Genomic DNA, 24,960 nt, shown 5'->3' with positions numbered 1-24,960 from the left:
GAAATATGCATTTTATATTTTAAATTGAGTATTTGTCAAAATGGGGATCTCCCCTGCTCTCGGGCCTGAATCAGCCGAAGTGATTGAGAGCACAGACCGCCATCTCTCTATAGAGGGCACCCACAGACCCAGAATGTCTTGTTTGCTAGAGCTGTGTACATTTTGTATTTGAAAGAGCAGCAAGTCAATGAATCTCGATAATGCGAGAGCCGGGCCACATAACTCACGTTGATAGTCCTTACATTGTGCCAAGAGGCGATAAATCTGCTCTGTGAGACATGAATATGCAGTGGCAGTCAGTTTGGCTTGTTCTTGCTTGCATGCCCCGTAATGCACAGTTTATTCCTCTCCCCCATTCCAAGCAGAAAAATAAAACCAATGAGCCACAGCACTATCTCATCAACAGCTTTCATTAAGCATAAAAGAGTAGCGGTGTATTTTTAAAAACATGCTTAATAGTTGCAAATCATTAATGTTAAAACAAAATATCAATTCATTTTTTTTCCCAGTATTGACTTGTCAGAAATCAAGCTTAAAAATATAATTTGATTCCCTTAATGTCAGATCCTAGTAAACGTTTCTAGGAAACGACACATCTATCCATGTAGCTATTCATTTTAAAGTAAAACATATATTTATATATGATTAATCAACTAAAAGCATGTTTAATTTAAACAGTTTTATTTTAATCCTGGAGAGCTTTAGCTTTAATCTTCTAAAACTTATAAGGTTAAGTTGCCTGTTTCAGTAAGGCATAACTCAACAAGTAAAATGTGTAATTTAAGCAGAAAATTCCATACATCTAGGCTGTCCAGGCTGTGGAGAATGAGACATAATAAGCACTCTGCTTATGTATATGCATGTGACCTGCAGTTTATGGTTGACGGCTCTGTTTGGGGTTTTTTTTCTTCTTCTTTTAATGGCAGGCAGGCGTCAAACAGTTGGGGGATTAATGCACTCACGGACACTGACAGAACGTCTCCAATAACAACGATAAAAAAAGAAACCTGCTTTGTGAGTGGTCCAATCCTCACTTGGCACTTATTTCTTTCATGCTAATAATTTATCCTATTCACAGTGCTCTAGGCAGCTGGATGTTTTTTCTTCTTTTTACTTGGGGCAAAGAAGTATATTGCAATTTCTATCTAAGTGTCTGAAAAAAGACAAGAAGCTCCAACAACAACAGATCGCAATAAGACAAACCCAAAAATACTGTATAATAAAAATGAGAAGATATTAAGAATACCATAATGTACGTGTACACAGCATTTGGGACAAGCAGTGAATCAAGTGACCATTCGGATCCCTCTCACCTCCATAAAACACTTCTTGGACATAGTTGACAACTATGCGTAAGGACGCGTGCCTCTAGTGGCACCGTGGAAGGAGGCTCGTCAGACGCACGCTGATGCACAGCTTTCAGCACTACCTTTCCATCCAGCACAAACTGGAAGATTTGTAAAATCAACACTGTTTAACGGGGGTCCCTTTGAGCAGATTGGACGTTCTTCGATAACCAGCCCTGTGCAATCACCGTGCGCAACTGGAGCGGAGCGTCACGGAGCTGCTTTCCTCCACTGTGTTCTGAACTGTTAGCGTTACTGGAATGAAAGACTGGAGTGACTAAACTCCAACAAGCATTTTATTTCGTGCCACTTAAGTGTATTGAAAATCCTCTGCGCTTTTTCTCTGTTTGGCTTTCGGACGGCAGAATCGTCCGAGACGACCCAAAGTTCCGCAGGCGCAGTTCTCCTCTTCAACAGAGGTGTTGGAGTCCGGCTCGGCTGTTGCCGTGGTACTTGCCAGCAGACAGATAGCATCGTCGGTAGGAGGGGATAAAGAGACTCCTGCAAGCTAATTGTTGCAGCCTGCGTTCGCAGGTGTTTCGCTGATCTGCTTGTGAGGGACTGGCGGCTTCATCCTGATCGGGTCGCTTTTAGACTTGTGAGAAACAGAAAAAAAGAAACCCCGGGAGAATGTTGCACCAAGTACAATGAGCGCTGATTTGTCGCAGACTCCAAAATCCATATATGCTCCGTCGAATTCAGTTTTGATGAGCAATTTTGACTCGTCTTTGGAATTTTAAAAAAGTGGATCCCGCGACTTTACAACCATGCGAAATACTTGGCTGTTCCCCCGGAGTGCGATTAGGGATTACTGGACATCGCTGATTGCATGTCTCTTTTGGATTCAGTACTCTTACGGGATGCCTCATGTTATTCGAATAGGTAAGTTGTCCACGGTTACATTTGCACACACACGTTTGTACTCTAACCCTGAAAGTTGATGCCTATTCAGTGCATTTCAGCGTTCCGCTTTCTCCGCGACAGCAAATAGTTTTTGTAGTAAATAAACAGTCGCTTTCATTTACCGCTCTCCACAGCCGGGTCGGATGTAAATATTAGATTTACTTATACGACGTGCAAATGGTAAGCAACAAGAGAGAAGTGCATTAAAGCGCACGCTGTCAGTAATATCGAGAAACACTCGGAAACCATGCAATGAAATATTGTGGGTTAGTGTGACCTCTATGCACCCTGCTTTGTCTGTTACATTTGCTACAGCCAGCATGTTGAGTCACCAGCTAAATAAGGCTCATTGCCATGCCTTCTGGAAGTAAGTTTTTAAAGACAGTCTGTCAAATTAAAGAACATAGTTATAAATCAGAAAAAACAAGCTCCATCCAAAAGTTTAATATCGTCTTATATAATATATTAAGGGGACAAGGATGTTCCCACAATATCAGTCAAATCACAGAGTAACACGCTTACTATATATAAACAGTAGCATTTTCAGGTAAATCTTGGTTACTTCATTTATCTACACCGACGGACCCTAAAAAAATGAAGCCAGGTGTCTGGTGGCTTTGTCTTTTTCTCATCACTCACAGTGGAACAATGTGCGAATTGTCATCCGGAGCTGGCAATGCGCTGAAACGTTTTGCGCGGCCAAGAGACAGAAACAGAATGAAGATCAATACGTTTTTTTGTCACAAGGCAAATCGTTTTTGACATTTGGCAGAGTGCAGTGCAGGACAATTACTCAAAATGGCACTGGTCCACATTAACATACCATTACAACAGCCCGAGTACAGGGAGTGAGAGCATCTTCCAGCTGTAAATGATGGGCGAAAGTGGAATAATGTTACAAACAGGGATAGCCCATGTGTTACACAGTAACAGCGGGTGAATTGCCTTAATAAACCAGTTGTCTCTTTCTATGACATATCTACAAATCATCAACATCCCACAGTGATTTTGTAATTCATAATTCCTGGCGAGCACTGTGGGTGGTCCCTGAAAAGCTACATTTAAAATAAAGTTATCAGACTCCAACATGAAGATGTATAGCAGCAGTTTATTGCACAATAACCTTGAGTGAACGCTGTTGACCTTCTGCATATTTAATGTGCTTTTTGAATTAAAGCCAAAGAAACACGATGCATACACTCAAGATGTGTGGAATAATGTTTACTGCTGAACATAATATGAAGATATCGGGCAGGCCTGTGTACCTGTGATTGACTACAGTGTTGTGAGGAGCCATGACTCCTGACATCACACTTTATGGACTTTGGTGATGTATTAGAAACTGCATAAATCCTCAGGCTCGCTTTCTTCTGCTCTAACCTGAAATTTTTTGGTTAAAGGGCATTTTTCCCTCTTATTTCTTTATCTATTTATTTATTTTTATCTTGACAGCAGCTCAATTGAAGACCCGAAATAGACTTGACAGCCTTTTATTTTTAAAAATGTCAAAGTGCTGACAAATTTACCCTGAAATGTGCTACAGTCCTACTATTGCTTTTTATAGAATCTATCATAGCTTCCAGTGCAGGATCAGTTTAGTTGCATGTTTTTTTTATGTTTCATAAGAGTAGAGACATACAGGAAATTGAGAATTTACCCGAATGCCAAAAATAGGGGAAGAAAAAAATCGAAAGGCTCATCTCTCTATAGGATCTTTTAAAACTGAATTTGTATGCATGATAGCTATGTGTGTATTCATGTAATTTGTTTACCTTACAGACAAATATTTGAAAGGTAAAGAAAAGAAAATATATCTCACCATATTTACATTGTGTAATTTTATTCATCATAGTAGCTGGAGTGTATGCAGCCTGCGTGTATTATTGTAAACATACCGCATTGTTCTCGGGGACAGAATGTTGGGTATTGTACAGAACAATTTATTTAGGAATGAGCGCTTTTTTAGAGCTGATGTGCAGCAGACCTGTTTTCCCTGTTTTTTCCTCTCTTTTTTTGCAATTTGATACTTGGTTTGGAAGTCTGTGCACGAACTCTGTGTCACAGCCACTCCACTAAAACCAACAGAGGGCTCTCTTATAGTCAGTGCAGGGTAGCTAATGTTGCTCCTCAACACTGGTTACCAACATAAGCGAACCAGTGAAATTCATCGAGGTGGGCGGTGGTATTTGAGCATGATACTCTCTGTCTGTGCTGTGTCTGCTCTTGGTTAGGTGGCCTGCAGTTCTCCAAGTACACCATCTGGGTAATGGTGGGCATCCAAGGTAGAGTTGTTGCCATTGATTTTAGTGCTTTTACAGTGCATTGCTCTAAGTTGAGGCCAGATGGTCGCTCCGTCTCATTCAGCAGCTTCTATTTGTTGGAGGGAATAAAAGACTACTCCTCCTGTATTTGTCCTCTTACATGCTGTGCTCCTCTTTAGTCTCCCTCTGCTTGCTTTTCATAATTCTTTTTCTCTTTCTGACGTGTTTTGCAATCTCTCATCTCATCTAGGGACCATTTCAGTTGGTGATGCAATGTTTTTATAATAAAGACAAAAGTGCTCAAGGATGCGAGTGCAGTATTTTTTTCCGCCTCGCTCCAAAGATAATGTGCGTCCTTAGATAATTTGCATGTTTGCCAACATGGAAAAAGATGGTATACAAATGATTTTATTGGATATGGTAGCAGCTCTTTATGCCTTATTCTGTAGCCCGAGTGCGCGGCATTCTGTCTGCAATTTGCTAATGCTCTACACACACTGCTTTCTTCCCAAGACAGGGATCGCCAGATTTGAAAATGTGTTCAGATGAAAATATATTCATAGCGTTCTTGAATTATAATATATCTACCAGTGAAGCATACAGTAATGACAGATTAATATACGTTGTCTCTTTCATCTGCGGATTGATGAAACTAATTTATCATTTGTTGTCTCTTTTTTTCTCTCACTGAGATTATTCACTGCCTGACAGGGATTTATTGAATAATCAATTACTTTATCTACCTAATACTTAAAGCACTTAATCAGTGTCAGTTAATCAATCTCTTTCATGATTTCGTGTTGATTTCATTTCCTCGGCTCCACAACACCTGGTCACATGCATTTTTCACTTAGGTTTCCTAAAATGCTTTGGGCAGGCAAGACTCCAAATTTAATTATTGCCTAGGAAACAGCCCTGACATTAAAGCTCCGCAGCACTTGAAGCTGTATGCAATGTGACCACTCCGAAACTTGAGTGGGATAAATCGGGTTTGTGGTCACCACTTTTGGTTGAATTCTCCAAACACAGAGCCACTTCAATTTCTTGTCGTTATCCCTGCACCAGCAGCAGAGAGAGACTGAGAAGTTTTCATGTGATTAACTCTTCTAGCGAGCTATAGAGTGTGCAGTCTCCTCTCGCACGCTCCCTGAGATCCTTTTTCGCTTGGGGTCTGTGTAAATGTCTCATCTGAAATGACTCAGACATATTTCAAGAGAGCGCAGAAAACCGTAATGGCACTTTGCAATTCTACTTTTAACAAAGTCAAATCCAAAAGAAGGGCTTGTATCGAGAATTACCCAAAGGAGTGTTGCAGAGAATTAAAAAGTGTTTGGTAATGAAAAAGAACAATAAGGAGATATTGCATCAAAATATGTATCAAATTAAGATGGCCATCAGTTGCTGAGTGGGAATGAATATTTCATTTTCATCTAAATTTAATCCCTCCCTAGACGCAGAGAGAGGGAGGAAGCAGGGAATAAGTAGCCTGCTGGCGGAGACTTGGGGCTGGGAGTTGTTGTGGTGAATATGAACAAAGGCTTGTAGAGGTCACAGAAGAATTGGATACAGAGAGTAGCTTCTTTGATGTGTAATTCCATTATCTGTTAGTGAAAGCAGAGATTGAAATGGGAGGAATACAGCGGTTGTTTTACCTGCAGTAACACACACCCCTTCATCCGCTTGTATAAACATGGATGGATAAACGGACTGCAAAAGAAATAGCAGAGGCCTATTTTCAGTGTCTTACACTCTCGGGCATCTGTATCTTAGCTTACACACACGTGCGCGAACGCACGGACACACACCATATAAACCCATATTCTATCCACAACATTTTCTAAAACATATGTCTGGTCTCACTGGGGCTCTTGTACACAATCCAATTCCATTCTCTCTGTCAGCACACTCGTGGCTCATCATTAGCTTCAATCTCGCTGATGAGAAACGGCAGATGTTCGTTTTGTTGAGCAGAGTACCCGTTTCTGAACGTGCTGCCTTCTCTTCGCGTCTGTGATCCTGTTTCACCGCTTTAGAAGGAAACATGCTTCCACAAACAAACATGTGCTCCAAGTGTGCCGTAATCTCTCTCTTCTGACATGCAGAGCACGTTTTTAAGAGAAGTCATTGACGGCAGTAATCATGTATTAAACATACAGCACGAGTTCAAGTCAGAGAATATTTGGTAAATGGTATGTGTGTGTGATTTTATGTCAAAGACAAGGTGCAACGAATGCATAATGCTACGAAATGTGTTCACAGTGTGTATTCTGATCACATTAACAAGAGTGAACTGCAAAGGAAGTGCAGGTACTTAGCCCTATGTTCAGTCACACACAGTAATGATCATCCAATAATCCAAGCCACTAGGGGCTAATAGAGTGGATCTACCAAACAGTAAGATAATCCTGTGACACAGCAGGGCCCTATCTAGCCCCAGCTAGCTTAGCCTAGCTGCTGCTCACACACCAGATGGTGTTTTCATATCATACTACAAAGTGGGTGCTCCACAGTGAAAAGTCTGCTGCAAGCATATGCTTCTGCCTATTGAAATAAATAAGCCGGCGAGTTCCTTATGGCTATAAATTTCCTCATTTTTATTCAAAATGTGTCGCAAACACTTAAATGTTATATGTGTGTTTGATGTTAACTTGCAGTTTAATGTTAAAAATCACTGGTTGTCATTTGTAATCTTTTATGGATAAAACATAGGGGTCAGTGCACCCGAATTACCAAAAAGCTAACAAATAAAAAAAAAAGATTCTTATTTATCGCTGGATTATTTCTGGATTAAAATATTAGAATGATGTACTGTAAAATGTAAATTATACTTGAAGAAAAAAAAGCAAAAGGAAGAAAAAGATGTGCCGCTCGCCTACAGTTTAAGGGTATAACAAGCAAACGGTGACCTTGTATTCTTACACTGAATTATAAAGATTATTTGACGACCATATAAATATTCCTGTTAGTGTATAATATCAGGCTACTTCCCAGAATAATTTCCCATTAGGGAATAAATGACATCTCTTATAAATTTTACACAGCTTCTCAGGTTTGTTGTAGTTCAATAGTAGCTTTTCTCGATATGTAGCACCTAAGAATAGTCGGGAACCTCTGATGTCAGTGTCTTTCTTAGCTTACTGCTAAACTCTACTATCCACACCAGCATGGCAGTTGTGTTGGCAGGTGCGTTGCGTAACTGTTACGCTGAAACTTACACCTATCTAACCACTTTATTGCTGAAAGCAGCAACTTAATTAACCCTGTCGGCATGCACTTCACATTGGCTACATGGATTTAATGGTACTTCTTACTACACACTCGAGCTGATCATTTCCCGCAACGCTGCACCTACGTAGCACAGGGGTTAGACTGAGGCGTAGTGATACAAGAGCATCATTACAAGTCAGGTTTCTGCTGCTCTCATCAGCTAATGTAGGGATCTTGAACTGGTACTTTGAAGCACTCACCTTCAGGGGCTGCCCTGCCCCCCCCCCCCCCCCCCCCTGTTAATTTGGATGATAAACCTTTTTAAAAACTCATCACTGAACTCGGTGTCGAGGTGTCAATCAAAGAGAATAACTTGACTGATTTTTTTCCTTCAATTTGCCTGATTTCGCCTGTGGGCTCCTCGGGGACTCAATGTCACTGTAGCACGATGTGTGCTTTTTGGACTTGACAGTGTTTTGAAATTCATGGCATGTCAATGTTGGCTATTTCCTTGTGAATGTTTCTGTACCAAGGCAATGAATTAAATTTCATGCTCTAGCCATTTGTCTTTATTATGTGCCCTTGTCCTTTCCATTTGACTCTTCAATCTCAGCCCTCCTCGGGGCTCTGCTGGAAAAAGTCGAATAACAACATCAAAACTGTTTGAGAAGAGAGCTTGATCACAGGGCATTTCACTTTCAGGGTCATGCTGGTAATAAAACATAGTTAATTAGAATGATCTTGTTGGAGGTAATTCGGTGATTATTTTTTTTTATATTTCAGCACGGGGAGCAATTTGTCTTCACTGTTCCAGACAGACTGTATATGTTTGCAAGCCACGCACACGCCATAGGCACACAAAATACTGCAGGAGGCGGAGGAAAGGGAAAAAGAATGAGGGTGGCTACATAGATGAAGCTAGGGGACTCTTATTTAGCTGGTTAATTAGCTTGAACCTTTTGATCCCAATTTTAAAACTCACCACATTGCAATGCTGGCTTCTTTTGTGTGCTGCCCCAAGCCAGATAAAACGCAGCTTTATTCTTGTGCCTTTTTAACACCAAGGCTTTCACCAGAGCTGTATTAGCTTTGCTTTCCCTTCCTCCAAGAGCGTCATCCTTATCTGTTCCCAGACGCTCTGTGTAAAACCTGGTCACCTCTGACACCTCAGTTACATACAGTTATGCACACGTATTGCAATAACAAGACCTTTTCTTCCCGCAGCTTTAAAGCAATCAGAATTTGACAGTGGAGGTATCAGCCACATTGCACAGGTTTAAATCCTATTTGACTTGGGCTAAGGACAATGAATGGAGGGTGACACTGTTTCATTCTGCCCTTTTAATCAAGCTCTCATTGTTATAGGTGCACTGCAAATGTCAGGTCTTGGTTGTGTGATTCCCTCAAATTGCTGTTCCATAACTGTAGGGAGACGTGAGTGCACGAGCACATGTTTAGGAGGGGGAGAGAGTGAGAGAAAAAGAGGAAGTGTGAGTGTGTGCATGACAAGGGGATGTATAAGGGGAGCTGGCATAGAGTCCCTGGAGCGTAGGGGTAGAGCAGGAGTTACTAATCAACTGTGAGAGAGCAGGCTAGAGAAGACTCACCCTCTATTTCCCCCCAGAGAGAAAGTGAAGGAACAGATAAGACAAACCTCTTCAGGCCAAAAACACTACAAATGAATGGCTATCACCAAAAATATCTTCGGGGGGGGGGGCAGAAATCCTTTCCTTCACACTCTGCCTCACACATCTGTTTTCACCCCTTTCCTTTTCATCCCAGCAATAACAAATGCGAGGACTACCACTACAACTGCATAAGACTCAGGGGTTACCTCGCTAGCCCCTCTACTCATCCCTCCACTGATGGATAGCCAGGAGGTTGGAAGCCAATGTCGATTTAGTTAACACAGCCAATACCCAGAAGATTCCACACAGCACTCGCACTGCGTGCAGGCGAGACAATCTGGGATAGTCTGTCCTCCGTCTCAGCAAGTGTTTTACCGGCTGCCGATCTACTGTCCAGGTCGCCCCCGGAGAACAGTGTGGTTAACTGCAAAAATGTTCCCCTGTGACTCATCTGAAGACAGCTTGTCTGCATGTGACCAACCTCAGATATATGGAATGAGACAGAGATTATCATTGACAGGAAAGAGAATGAGAGACTGTGGGTGTTTTGAGGCTGGCAGGACGTTTTAGGAAAGCTATTAGTGATGCTTGTATGAATTGCAGCTTTTAATGTAAAGCCAAAAAAAACCCTAGCAACTATCTGTCCCTGAGGGTTTTTTTTATACCCTTTTAGATGAGGTTTGAGAAGTACAGATGGCTGTCATAGTAACCACTTAGTTGGCGATCTAGATTGATTAGTGTAGATTATAGCTTGTGATTAAGCAGCAGGTTTTTTGTTCAAATCAATTCTCTATCACAGAGAGTTAATGAAGAATTAGGCTTCTGATTGTTCCTAAATCATGTTTTTCAGTTTCAAGTGCTTCTGTTTTTAGCCTCAAATATTGTTTTCCTCTCTTCAGTGTTGCTGTTGCACTGTCATTGCATCCGCAGTCAGTGTTATTTATATCAGGTTAAGAAGTTTGTTGATGTTTTTTGATGTTGATGTTGCAGCATCTTCTAACTACAGGACATTCCACTTTTTGCTTTAAGAAATTTCATCTGCTTTTGCCCCCCTAAACTTTCCTGCTTAGTGGTTACAGTGTTTAAGAAAATGCTGCTTAATATCCCATCCGAATCCTCAATGTCAGAGTTATGTTTTGACTCGTATAGAGAAATAAAACAGAATTAGTTCAGTGAAAGATTTCTAATTTCTGAATAAAATCAGACAAACTGCCAGCTATGTTCCTAATTGCTTTTCACCAAGACTGAATATAATACCATGGAATTTGCCTGCTCCAAAATAATCTGCAATCAGGAAGCATTATCTGGTTTGATGAAAAGGATCAATTGAAGTAATGCTGCAATAATCATATGCAAATTTAATGAGGCATCTGCAGTGTATTAGTCTGATTATTTTCACTGCTAAAGCAAACAATGCATGTCCTTCTTGCCTGCCATTTTAGTCAGAAATGGCATAAAAACATTAGCGCTGAATAAGATTAGCAGTTTTTAAAGCACAGTTACAATTTCTATTTACTATGTAAAATGTTGCATTTGCCTCTATGCGTTTGCTAAAAATGGCATCAATCCTCAATTAAATGTTGCTTGTAATTTTAGTCCATGGCATCTACATGTAAAAACTGGGACTTGGAGAAGAAAAAAAGAACAATTTACTTTAATAACATGTCTAGGGTTACAAATCTAAGCTTACAAATTTAAACTGTAACACTGTTTAGAAATGTCAATGTTACAAATGTCTTGTAAAGTCTATTCTAATATCACAAACCGTAGGGAAGTGGGAATGATGATGGCAATAAAGATATGCAACTATGATGAGGCTTTTATGTCTCTTGCCTTCCTTTTCTTTTAATTCCTGACAAATACGTATATAAATAATTTTTGTTTAAACAGCCAAACTGCGATTGCAGACATTTGCCTCTCCCATTTACACCAATATGTTTTTTCAGCTATATTGTTGCTAATAATTTTCAGAAGATTGACCACATTAAAAAAATAATTGGCTGCATGCTGGCATCAGAGATTTAATGTTCAGTTAATATCCTGCTCAGCCTCTGTCTGCACTGCTCACATATGGAGCGTATTGTCTGCCAGAGTGACAATTCTTTTAAATGTGGTCAGGTCCATTTAAATTAAATAAATCGATTTAAAATGTGCTAGTTCCTTCTTGTCAAATGTGCATATTCCGACATATATGAAAATTTGAGATTAGATGGAAAATTGTGTGTTATTTTCTATCGGGACCTGGTGCAGCACAATCCACAGGTTTATATTATCTACTAGTCTGTAACATAGCTTGAGCTCCTCATCAATATTCTAACTAAGCACAGTCAGAGGCGACAGGATGAGCGTGTGTGTGCGCCAATGATTTTTTGAGTGGTGGCTATTAGTGAAGGGAAGCCTCTCCAGCCACTGTTAATCTTGAAACAGGACAGGAGGAGCTATTACCTCCAATTATGTGGTGTGGTGAATTTTACAAGTGCGAGTCCCATCTAGCTGTACGACAGGGCTCCAGTTTTTTGTTTTAATTACACATACCATAGTTAAAGGGACCCCAGTCTTCCCCTTTTCTGGTCCTCTTTCTTGTCTTCTTCTTTCCCTCATCTTCTCGTCCTTATGAAAAGATTAAAATTACCACTTAAATCTTGTTCTTTTTAAGGTGGGTAAAATAAAGCTTATAAGTCGCATTCATCGCTTCACTTCTCTTTTTCACCAGACAAAAACTTTAACATATGCTCATTGTGGTAATTCCTTGCCAGAGTAAAATGAGAACTCCCTTCTCTCACCTTTTTGACCCGTACACCTTCTGTCTCCTTAGCACACTGTATTACAAGACTTGCATTTCAATTTGCAAGCCCAATCATCAGGATCTTATAAGCCTGCTGGTTGGAAAGCAATTGAGCCTCATTCAATCTGCTCCCTTCGTGTTTCCAATCCATTCATGATTTTTTAAAGATATTAAATGGCTTGAATCTCTTGCAGAACCAAAAGTTTCTTGGTCTTTCGTTTCTTTTGTCTTTTTTCCTAACCGTTGATTGCACCCTCCAGCCACCTTTGCTTCCATCCAGTACTTCCCTGGTCATCTGTGCACCTTGATTTGAGAGTCGAAGGTTTGGGGTGGGGGTGGAACTAACATGGAAATAAGCTGGTGATTGCCTTCCTTCCAATGTGGTGATGGAGGGCTTGAGTGATCGTGCCCCTTGAGCCCCTCCTTGGTGGCTGATTAGCTGTGGAGCCCTGGAGATCCAGAGTGACACACTGGCTCATCAGACTCTACTCAGCTTGTCAGGGACCACCTTGATTACATGGTGCTTCATAATTGTTCCTCATTCGGCTTCAGTGTCCAGTGTGGTGCAAGCTCATCATCATATGAGAGAATGCACCATATGAAGCTTGACATTTCTTATTGCTGGTCAAAGAAGAAAAAGTTCAAAAAAATGCCATCCAGCCAGGACATATGTGTTGCTAACATACGACAATGTTCTTTAGGGCTTTGACTGCATTGTCTCAGAGTCCTGATCTCTCAGTTACAAAAGATAATCAATGGAAAATGAAAAGTCTATCCAGATGCCGGTAAAAATAAAGCATTGTTATTCTAATTGATGCAAGGTTGCACTACACTGCAATCGCAGAAGAGGTTTATGTGAAGGAGTGCTTGCTCCAGATACTGGTCCCTTTCTGCCAACACCAGCGATGGCAAATGGGCCTGGTGTAATGTCTTTTTTAGTAAGGCAATTGAAAAAGAAGAGAGTCATCATGGCATTTATAATCACTGAGTTGGTAGACATGATTGAAAGTTAAAGCAGTCAGAACTGAGAACTCGAAGGACTCTGACCCGGGTTATTGATTCATATGGCTTATGTGGGTGAACTGCCCGAGGTGTGAAACTCATCAAATCATAGACTGTATTAATTATTTTTATGTTCTGGCATTAGCCTCAGGTGACACTTGAATTCCTTAAAGTTGAGAGTTATGCCCACGCAACAGCAATCAAGCTGTAATTCCTTGGCCAAGTCTAGTATGAAGCATGTGCAGGGCATAGTTCACAATCCTGATGGCCTGAGGAAAAGAGCTTTTTCTTTGAGCGTAGAAGCAGATAGTCTGTCGCTGTGGTTTATAATCCTACTAGTTGCGGCTCTGTAGCGTCAAGAGTGTAGATGCAATGGTACACTCCACTTGGCTGAACAAACTACTTTCTCCATGATCTTAGGCAGAGCAGTTTGATTGATTTTGCTGGCATTCAGTAAGAAGTTGTTGACCTTGCATCACAGTGTTATGTCCCCCATCTCTTCCAGGCCTACCTAGAATTGTTGGTAATCCTGCCAATCAAAACTGTGTTAACTTGAGAATGGATTCTGAGCTGATCCTGCCGCAACATTTATCGGTGTACAAATATTGCAGCAAAAGAGCAAGTAGATAACTTTGGGGGCCACCTGTTTTAAGGCATTTGGAGGTGTTGTATATTTTCTGATAGTATTAGAAAAGGGTATATTTTAACCCAAACCATGATCTTCAAATACTTTCTGTACTCAACCCTAAGTACTTGTGCCTAATTGAGATAAAAAAAATTGTAAAATGTCAATTAAATGTTGAAATTGTCCCAGTTAAGGCAGGAAGTCCAGTCTACTGGTGTAAAGGGGGGTGTTTTTGTGCTGCTATCTCACCCTCCTCGTAACAGACTTTTTTATCATTTTAAAGTGGAAGTTATGTTGTTTGATTAAATAACAAGATATGGTTCAGAAAAAAATAGCATGGTAATACTCAAAAGATCATTTGTTCAGAGGACTTATGGTTAACCCCAGGCCCATTAATGGGCTGTTGCATGCTTTGGTTGCTGAACCGAAAGATTAGACTTTACATATTCGTCTTAAGCTAAACATTGCATCCCATGCATCAGACAGCTCTGTTACTCTGGTTATGCTTTCAGCTCCCTCGGACCCTTGCTCTGCCTCTGGGGACAGACACAGCAGGACTGCTGTGTTCCCACATTGCGAGTTTTGATTCAGCAGATAGCTGGCATGACCTCCAGTCACTCAGCCCACTCAACCAAGATACATGAAATGACATATCCGTTGTTTTGGCTCCTGGAAGCTATTGTCCATGTTCAAGTCACAAATGGCAAATATGGAGTATGACTTGAAATGTGATAGATGGCTTCGTGTTTTGTAGAATAACTTGCTGACTATTTTTGATGTGTGCAATGGCATTTAAGACCATGCCACTTTATATCTTATTTCTGTGACCACATGCTTGTTCATGTCGAAACTCTTCCTTTACTCCCCAGTTGGCTTTTTGCAGCTGTCAATCTTTGGAAAAATTCACTTGCTAACATTTGCCAGTGTCCTTTCCTTGGTTTATTTCCTGTCATCATTTTTCCTATAGCAAAAGTAATTGCAGAGTCGTGCCTTACCACTGCAGTTGCTTTTTCTTGATCACCTGTGAACTTTTATCTTTGATGGTACATTTGCTTCATTCATCTATTATAATTTAGGTGATTTAAGCGGCTCTACATTTACTAGATGTGGAGTATAATACATCCTTTACTTATAGTGCCGCAGCTCCGAAATATGAAAAAAGGCCTCGGTATAAGGGTGATAGACTTCACAGTGCTTGAAGAGGCTTGTATTGAAAAGTAAAACCACCATGACACTCAGTGCAACCATTTACATAAGAAGCACAGCTGCAGCAGATGACTGAGTCCTAACATGATTGATTTGTTCAGTCAAAACATAAAAACCAGTCAAGGTGTTTGCCATCCACTAAAGACAGAATATCTGCTTCATCAGGTGTCCCTGAAGAACTCTGTAACCATGGTATAAATGATATGTGGGTTTATATCACTTTTTAAATGGATGTCTGTGTTTACATATTTCTGAGTGGTCACAGGAAAGATAATAAAGATACATTAAGTGATAGCATGACGTTTTTTCCCCCCAAACCGACTATGCAATTATTTTGATCACGTCACTGATGCATAGGAATAATTTTAACTGCTTTTTTCTGCATTTTGTTGTCCTTTTCATTTGATCTCTGCTCAGTTATTTTTACACAGGAGCACTTCACAACGTAACTCTTCTCAGGGCATGGTATATTGTATGATAAAGATAGAAACCTTTTGTGAAAAAACATTACATTACTTGTCAGTGCTATTTATTTAGCAGAGCAAGTGACCAAGCTAAGTGTTTCTCACTAGTGATTTTGATGAAAAAAAATATATATATATTTTTTAATCTGAAACATTTTAATGCTTGCTATAGAAATGCACCATTGCTGTATATGGTCTTCATTCTAGATTGTTCTGAGGGCATATTAAGGAGAAACGTATGTCTTACGTCCTACACATTTTGCATTGTCAACAAGATGGAATAAAGAGAAACATATAGACTAACTGGTCAAGGTCAGAGGTTTATACAGCGATATCTGTCAGCCAGAGCTATAATTTTGGTAACCAGGGAAATGTCAGGAAAGCTTGTTGCGTGTCTTCTGGTTGGAGCACATGTGAAGTACTGTACCATTCGTCACCTTACTTCACTGCTAATGAAAGATATTGGAGGTTATTGTTTTTCCTGTTCAGAAAATGTAACTTAAAGGTTAAACCATTATTTGGGAACTTTAGGCTAAGAATACACTGATTGGATTAAATTGTGGCAATAAAGGATTCCTGACTACATTACCTTTATATTATAACAGGTCATTCTTACAAAGTCAGTGGCGACTGAAGCTTGGAGAGATCCTATCTACTTGCAGGTCACACATTAAATAGTATTGTTTGTGCTTGGTACTGCATATCAAAATGAATGTGCTAAATAAAAAAAACACAACAGGATTATATCAGATGTGAAGGTGCATTATTGCTATATTAGATTCTTTGGCCAATCTCTTTCCTCTTGGAGGTCATCAATGTGGAAATGATTTACTACTGCTCAGTGGTGGAAGTCCACCAAAGCTGATCAATGCATGAAAAATGGGGCCGATTATTTCTTTGCTTAGTATCAACATTTTATGTGCACATGTGCAATTCTCAGATCTACATTGTCAAGTAAGGTAAAATTAACTTGAACATGCCATCCTACAGTTTATACCAAAGAAAAATGTGCATGGCTCTCATTTCCATGACTAATCTACAAGTGAAGTCTGTGTGATAACATAATTAATGGTTCATGGAAATGTGGACTCTACTGTTAGTCAGTGGCAGACTCTTAAGTGCACGCTGTAACATGAGCAAGAAAAACACCGAGTAAGAAAGACATACTCTCTAAAAGAAAAGCAATGGACTGGAGAGTTGAGACAGTCTATTCATCTAGTACCAGCAGTGATGGAGTCTCCTCCTAAATCTGACTCAGTTATTTTACACTCATACTCGGGGTGCAGGCCACCCGAGACCAAGAGAAATGTAACAGCTGCCTTGCTGCTCTGTCTGGCATTCTTACAACCCTTTCTGTTAGAGCCCCTATGCATCTCTAGTCTACAGCCAGAGGGATAGTGCAGGTGGGTCCATCATTTCTCTGTGCACCAGTTTTCCCACTTCTCATTTGCACTACGCAAAATGGGTGTGACTCTGCAGCCCTCTACTTCCCTGGACAGACAGGATGTTGAAGAAAGACAGTTTTTCCAGTTTTTGCCTTCACCTCTTAATGCCACACTGCCGTTCCGTCAATATAACCAAGAGGGGCGATGGAGGAGGAAATAACCTCAGTCCTCAGGAAGGAAGCAAGGAATAATGACAGTCCTTCAGTTGATGGCACAGATGGGCTTTGTCTACAGTGTTTGCCACCGTGTAGCCAATTGCATTGCATTAAAGTTCAAATAAAAATGCTTTTTTTCATAGCACAGTGTACATCAGTAATAAAATAAAATTTCAACATTTAAATTTAATCTTATCTTGCAGCTCTACATGAAAGCATTGCCATTGGGCTAATTCGTTGAGGGCTAATTGATCACTGATTGAGGCTGATATCATTTAAATTAATTGATGTTAGTGTTTTTTAATCTCATGTTGTGCTTGAATTCTGTATATCTTGGTATCATTATGGAAATATATGTTTTCTTAAATACTGAAGGTAATGCCTCTTGAATGATACTTCATAAATGAGCACAGAGTGGCTGTTACTGCTTACATCACTCATTTGATGTGTTTTATATGTACTGAAAAAGGCAGCAGATCAATAAGGTTGCAGGAAGCTATGGAAAGAGTGATTGTTTTTCCATAACCTATATTTAAATGCATCAGACTATCTTACAGTTCTGATCAGACTAGTCGCTAAAAAAGTGAGAAATCTCTGCCATGGCGGATGCTTGATGTTTTTCAACCATTGTTGTGTAATCAGATTGCTTTATATGTATAAATACCTAGTGTTTTTAGCATCACAAAAATGATCTGAACTTCCATTGTTAAAGGGTGAAACGTTACCCCCAAGTCCACTGTCTATTCTCAGTGTATATCTTCTGTATTGGCTTAACAATATGTAATGTCTCTCAGCGCTGCACAGTTTCCTGGTTATGCGTCACAGCTGGAGACAGAGACACTCACCTCAGTTCAAAGTACGGTATGTAATTTTGTTGACAAGCTGTAGCTGGGTGCTGGGGAGTATGCTTGGGAAGACATTTTCTGTATTCCCTCTCGGAAAAATCTGTATCCTGACAGTTTTTCAGTGTTCTGTGCGAAGATCTTTTAAGTGGAGCATCTAGATATGGTTGAAAATGTAAGCTGTGTTAACGATAGAGCCAACATAATTAACTGCTTATGTACTTATGACCACTTACCACATGACGTTAACTTGTCCGCCAGTGTGGATGTGAGACAATCATGGTGACAAAGTAGGATCTAGTGAATAAGGCCCCAGTCACCCAGGCCTTGATACTGGTCTGCAACCACTGGCAACCGCTGGTCTTGAAGTAAAAATTAATATTTCCAACTGGTGGCAAGTGGTTGCTGGAGGTTGATGCAGCTCTGAGCCACAACTTTTACTTCGGTAGTAAACCTTCTCCACTTCCAATTTCTGTTGCACTTTCTCAAGTTTTACTATAGCTATGCTAATGGTTAGCAGAGGTGTGGACTCGAGTCACATGACTTGGACTCGAGTCAGACTCGAGTCATTAATTTTATGACTTTAGACTTGACTTGAAAAAATGTTCTAAGACTTGTGACTTGACTTGGACTTTTACTTGAAAAGACTTGATATTTCACCCCAAATATAAAATTTAACATACATATTATATAGAGATTGAAAATGTGACGTCATTCAGGGGTAAAACCGCAAAGGATTCTGGGAACTCGTGGCAAGAGGTACTAGCGCACGCAGGCTTTCAATTGAAATCACAGCGATAAAAAAGAAACACAAAAATGGCAAGAAGCTGTTGTATTATTAACTGCAATAGCCGGTCGCATGACAGCCACGGGAAGCCGACGGGTAAAGAGATCGGTTGTTATCGGATTACGTCGTTGAAGAGAAATTGTTCGAGCCATGTTTCCGAAGTAACAAAGAGGCGACGGGTGGCCTGGATTGCAGCCATTCAAAGATCAAATATAACGTCCCAGAACACTCCAGCTCACAGGTTAGTCTGCTCCAAGCATTCCCACAAAGGTCAGTCTTCTGTTGTAGTTAATGCGTCATTTTCATAACATAATTGGTGATATAGGTTACAAGCAAGTCTGGTGCTGAACAGAAATTGTCGCTCCTTTGTTTGTTGTGCATAAATAGTGAATTGTCCTGACACAATATTGCGTTTCGCTTCTGTTATTATGGTACATTGACAAAAACATATACTTTTATTCACAGGATAAAACAGGTTTTTTGTATCACTAATTGCCCAGTACGATTACAGCATACAGTATTATTGTCACTGCTACATTTCTGTAACGCGTACCAGAAATTATTTCCACTGCTAATTAATTACCGTTGAGCTCAAAGGTTATATTAATAAACGGTTAACGATTGTGTATTTATGAAGACGATTTGTGAGACTGGTAAACTTATGATATGTACGATGGTCTTTCGTTCTACACGGTGCATTTCAAGGTCCTGCACCCATCCGTCGGTAAACTGTACCTGGGCTTGTTGCAGTGACCTGAAGTTACTACTTTGGCACGACACCGGTCCTACAACCGCATCCAAGAATAACATGCAGCTTATCTCAGAACTGTCGGTGAAAATTATCCTTGGAGCTAGGTTTAATTGAGCTGCATTTTAAAGAGGTGCAATTTCACAATTTGTGTATATTTTCCAAGTTCACTATTTTGTCATGTGTTGAGAAAAACACAGATTTAAAAATTACATGGTCTAATATTTACATTTAGCATAACTGCAACATTATTTTTTCGTTTTTTTCTTTTTAAAGACTCGAAAGGACTTGAAATTCAAAATTTCAGACTTGTGACTTTACTCGGACTTTTACACCAGTGACTTGAGACTCGACTCTGACTTGCCTGACATTACTTGAGACTTGACTTGAGACTTGAGGATAAAGACTTGAGACTTACTTGAGACTTGCAAAACAATGACTTGGTCCCACCTCCGATGGTTAGTGAGTATCGCCACACAAACATGAAAAACTATAGGCAACCATGGCAATCCGCTAGCAACCAAAACATTTGGTCAACTGATTTCAACCAGCAACAACCAGTAACATCCAGGAACCACTGCCAGTCAGCTTGGGAATACATATTTTTCTCTAGCAATCCATGTTTGTATCATGTCCAATATAGTGGAGAACTCTTGAAATGTGTGCAAGACATCATGTAAAAAACCTCAAGAATGACATTAAAGTTGTAGCGTTAATGGGTACCCTGTTGAAGGTATCGAGTTGATAGAACCTCAATACCTTAAAAAAGATTAGTATTTGAGATAGTTGTATTTCAGCTTCAGAGATGGCCTTTTGTCATGTAAACAATGAGGTGTACTTGTGTTGAAAATCAGAAAAAATGCTATATATATTTCTTGTTCATGTTTTTTTCTGGACGTAGTGCATTATTCATCTTCGATGCTCCTTGGTTGCTCATTAGCTTTTGTAATGGTAAAATACTAGTGATCAAAACTGGTTGTTCATACGTCTGTGAAGGTTCTCAGTCATCCAGGTCATCGTAGTCTAAGGAGCTTGGAAAGAAAAGCGTCTGGACTTCTTTAAGTTGCTTGAAGACGTTTCACCTCTCATCCGAGAAGCTTCTTCAGTTCTAGGGTCAAATAGTGGAGAGTCCCAGATTTAAACCCCGTTGGAGTTTCCCCCCCAAAGGACCCCCTGATGATCCTCTACCTAATCACATGAGCCAAGGTGTGAAAACGGGTGTGGGTCACAATCAGCCAAGATTTCGGGTGAGCTCATTGTGAAATCTAGCCCCACCCTATCATGTGATTTCCTGAGGTCAGATGGCCCAGGGTGTGAGTGGGTGTTAAGGCGTCTGGGAAGGGATCTCAAAACTGGATTATAGATGGCAGACAGTTGGTGTCGTAAGTCACCGCCTCTGTTCAAAGATGGTCGCCATTTATGTCCACTGTGAGCGACCATCTTTGACCATCTGTGAGCGACCATCTTTGAACAGAGGCGGTGTCTTACAACACCAACTGAGAGAGGATCATCAGGGGGTCCTTTTGTCCCTCTTTGGGGGCATACTTCCACGGGGTTTAAATCTGGGACTCTCCACCATTTGACCCTAGAACTGAAGAAGCTTCTCGGATGAGAGGTGAAACGTCTTCAAGCAACTTAAAGAAGTCCAAACGCTTTTCTCTCCAAGCTCCTTAGACCGGTTGTTCATACATTCACCAGTTATTTCACAACTGCATTGTATTGATTTGCGATTCTACTACATGTACTGTAGGCAGGTTCAAACGTGCACAAGGAGAGGACCTTCACGAAAAGATCATCAAAATTAACCACCACTAACAAAATAGAAACACCATAGGACAATTCATTGTTCTAGAGATGTACTGCATTTTGTGCTTTGAAAAAATATTTGTCATACCACTGGTCCTTGCTTTTATCTGCTTGCTTTTATTTAATTCAGTTTCAGCTATAGTATGGTAGTTTTTTTTTAGGATTTTTTGAGTGAGAGATGGATGGATGTATTGGATGGAGTGAGATACAATATTCTTCTTGCTATATCAGGGACCTTGTGATTGCTAACCTGGCTACCCTCATCTTTGGGCCTTGTGAATGCTAAACAGCAAACACTGCCTGATGGTAATGACTTGCATTATGGCCTTGGTCCGTCAAAGGCAAAAGATCGATGTTGATGCACATATTATATTGCTCTACTTAGTGTTTTGCCAAACACATTTTAATTTCACAAACTCTCTGGAGTAACAATGGAATCAATAAGGTTTCCTGCTGGCACTGTGATTAAGTTCTCCACCGGCTTGGGATACAACACTCTTTAGGTCAGGGAGCCAATTGTTTTCTACACAGAATTTGGTTCAGGTGCAAAGTCAGTGCTATGGCTACTCGTTATTAAGTTGTTGTATTTCAGCATCTTTTAAAGCAAGTCCTACTTTTTAGCCCTTCGACCTTTTCCAGATTAGACAATGTTCACTTTGTTATTCTGTTCATATCTAACAGAGTGTAAACATTATAGGTTGAGCGTATGTTTTATTAGTGTAATTACACTCACTATTTGAGACTGCATGTCTCCACCTTCAATTAAATTTCTGCCAGTGTATCTGCAAATGTAATAAGTGCAAAGTTTGCTCAAGTAAAAGTGATACTACTCCCCTCTTTGCTTTTTCGTTAATTAACAAAAGATGTGCCTTACGTTCCCTCACATTACCTCAAGGATGTCATGGTCTTTGTTGAATTGAAAAAGCGTGTCTGTAAATTTGCTACCAAGTTGGCTGTCAGCATTGAACATAATGTTAATGTGAAGGGAAACTCAGGAAATTATGCTTAATTCAGTGCTGTGTTGCTATTAACTGTCCATCTATTTGTTCCATTCATTCCTATATTGTGCAGACTACTAACCACACACACACACGCACACGCACACACACACTCTGATAAGACCTTTGTTTTCCAGGCCACATTCTATCACATCAGGCAACGATGAATATGAGACAAGTCATCCATTATAAGAATTTGATTGGTTTTGTAGTGGCAAATATCATGGCACCATTTCATCCCCACACCATGGACATTCACATCCCTACAGCAACAGACACATATCCAGACACAGCGTTGCCCAGCCCATCCTTTTTCATAATTTTCTTGTCAAGCATAGCAGCCAGTGTAACGTGAGAAGGAATGCACCAAGTAAACAGCAGACAGAGTCTAGCTGTATCTCTGCAATGGAGCAATTACCTATCAGTGAGGGAATGCACATTGCTGCGTTACAGAACTCTAGTTCAATAGAATCAAAAGGAATCTTCAAATAAGCTATTAAAATTTGATTACTAGTATTTTTGCAGTCTGGTTTAACCCAGACCATTTTTAGCCTTAATATTAATTCCCACTGTATCCTCAAAGCCTCTTTTATATACATAGATTTTAATGCATTGCCTGATGATATAGATATAATCCTCATGGTCATGACACAGTCATAAGTTTAGAAACTACAGTAGGCTAACTGATGCTGTCTTTTTGGTTGTCTGTATTTTGTGGGTTCCAGCTGAATGTTTCGAAGCTTGTCATTTTTACTCTTGTCTTTATTAAGGTGAGTGAGAATATAGCTCAAGATGGGGATGGCTGTCATGCAGAAGACTTAAGAGCAGAGCAAGCTGTGTGGCATAGTAAGAATCTGTGGCACAGGGAATCATATGGTTAGAGCATCATTAACACAAGGAACAAAATAAGCTCAAGAATTTGTCTAGCTACGGTGGTGGGTAATGGAAAAATCTGTCAAAGACAGATAGGAAATTCAGCAGGTAGTGCAGAACCAAAAGGAAGTATGGTCAAGGACACACAAGAGACACAAACAGACAAATAACAGGACAAAAAAGGGCTCCTTTGAACTATACTCCTCCCGGTTGATCAGATATTGGAGGGCATAGCCCTGGCAGCACGTAAACAGTATGTTGCTAACTGTATATGCAGACTAAGTAATAGATAGTGGAGGGATTTCCAGCATTGCATAATGTACTGAAAGACAAATGATTTAACTGGGGGTCATGGAAAGACTCGTGAATACAGATGGTTTAGGAAGCTGACGTTTGACATTTGAAGGACTAATGATCTTATTCGTGAAGAGTAAAACTGGCAAATCTAAGGAAGTGCTGCAGCTGTTTCTAGATAGAGGGTCTTGGACACACAGCTACTGATTTCTTTCTCGGTCTGTCTTAGCCTGCCCACTTTCATTAATATAATCCAGCAATATGACAGAGCTTGCATAAGCCATGCATTTAGGTCCTCCTGCATCTCTCCTGCAGCTGGTTGTCTAGCTTGATAGCCAGCTAAACAACAGTCCAGAGACAGCTCTTTTATCATAATGCATGTAAAATACACACCCAGCAAAGATTCACCATTGTGCTCAAACTCAGCTAGAATCCCAAGCTCTTCAGAATAGTGGGGACTATTAGATATTAAACAGTCTTTTAACAACTTCACAACTGCACATAGCATGATCAAATACTTCCTTCTTAAACTCACAATAGATACAGCATCAGCCCAATTTAAAGGGTACTGGTAAGTGGCATCTGGTCACACAGATGAAACTACTACCTCTGCATTTTCCTAAATCCCCAAAATAAGGTTTAGATGGTGTGGTAGACAATTTTCTAAAGTTGGGTTATGGAGGAGTAGGGGCCTGAATGAAAATCAGCTGTTAGCAATTGTTGCCTCTGTGCCTATAGACTGAACATGAGGCCCTGGAGAAACTGATGAATGAATGGGGAGGGTGCAATGAATGGGAATTACTTCCTGAGAGTCAGACACTGCTGGGCCACTGGGTCCTTGTGGCCAGATTGTTCTGTTAATTGGCTATAACAAGTGGACCCCAATGCAGCACAGTAATTAAAAATAGTTTAAGGAGTTTATAGTAAAACTGAACTCTTTTTGTTGTAAAAGCATGCACATGTATCGTTATAGATACTCCTATTTAAATGTGATAGGAATTGCATACTGTATAACTGATGGTATGAACCTGGGATTACTAATCTAACCATGTATTGCAGAGCAACAGCCCACAAGTCAAGAAGCAAGTATGAAACATACTGTCAGGATTTTAGTCAAAACAGATCAATATGGAAAATGACAAAATGGTGTTGAAGATGAGAAGGATGGAGTTAGAAACCATGTAGCAGTTTTTTATATTACCTTTCCAGTGTGAAACACAGACTGGGAAGCATGGAAGCTCTCTGGTGTTCAGTTTGTGGAGACCACTGTACTGGTAAGGGGAAAAAAAGAATTATTAAATGTAATAGTATATAGGAGAGAGAAAAGCAATGAATAAATAAGAGGTTATATAGTGGTGCAATTCAAATCAGCCTTGGATTCAATTTGTCGATAGAATGGTAATAGGAAGGCCAGAAAGGAGGCAGAAAATGGCATGTGATTTCCCCTGCTCGCTTGCATCACACCATGCTAATTTGTGTTTCATGCTCTACAAATGCAAGCATGAAAAGAAAACCTTGGTGTGCAATTAGATTTTTTGTTGTTGTTTTAAATACTTTTTTATTTATTTGTTTATTAAGTTACCTT

General features: G+C 40.1%; 1 protein-coding gene across 4 annotated transcripts in view; it reads left to right on the top strand.

Annotated features, from left to right (window-relative positions):
- The first annotated feature begins 1,354 nt into the window (after nt 1-1,354).
- The window catches only part of grik3 (glutamate ionotropic receptor kainate type subunit 3), a 96,903-nt gene continuing 73,297 nt past the window's right edge, over nt 1,355-24,960 (top strand). Inside the window, exons 1-2 of one of the 4 annotated variants that reach the window (XM_085291469.1) lie at nt 1,355-2,228; nt 4,481-4,531. In XM_085291469.1, the coding sequence (XP_085147595.1) occupies nt 2,114-2,228; nt 4,481-4,531 (166 nt within the window). In that variant the 5' untranslated portion in view covers nt 1,355-2,113. The remainder of the gene's footprint in view (nt 2,229-4,480; nt 4,532-24,960) is intronic. The other 3 variants (XM_085291472.1, XM_085291470.1, XM_085291471.1) reach the window with 3 other exon arrangements.

This window comes from Mchenga conophoros, linkage group LG11 (assembly GCF_057382185.1).
Source record: "Mchenga conophoros isolate Kocher_MC1m ecotype Shallow Benthic linkage group LG11, M_conophoros_male_GT1.1, whole genome shotgun sequence".
Lineage (NCBI taxonomy): Eukaryota > Metazoa > Chordata > Actinopteri > Cichliformes > Cichlidae > Mchenga > Mchenga conophoros.
The sequence above is the reverse complement of the archived record's forward strand: the minus strand, read 5'-3'. Positions and strand labels throughout refer to the sequence as shown.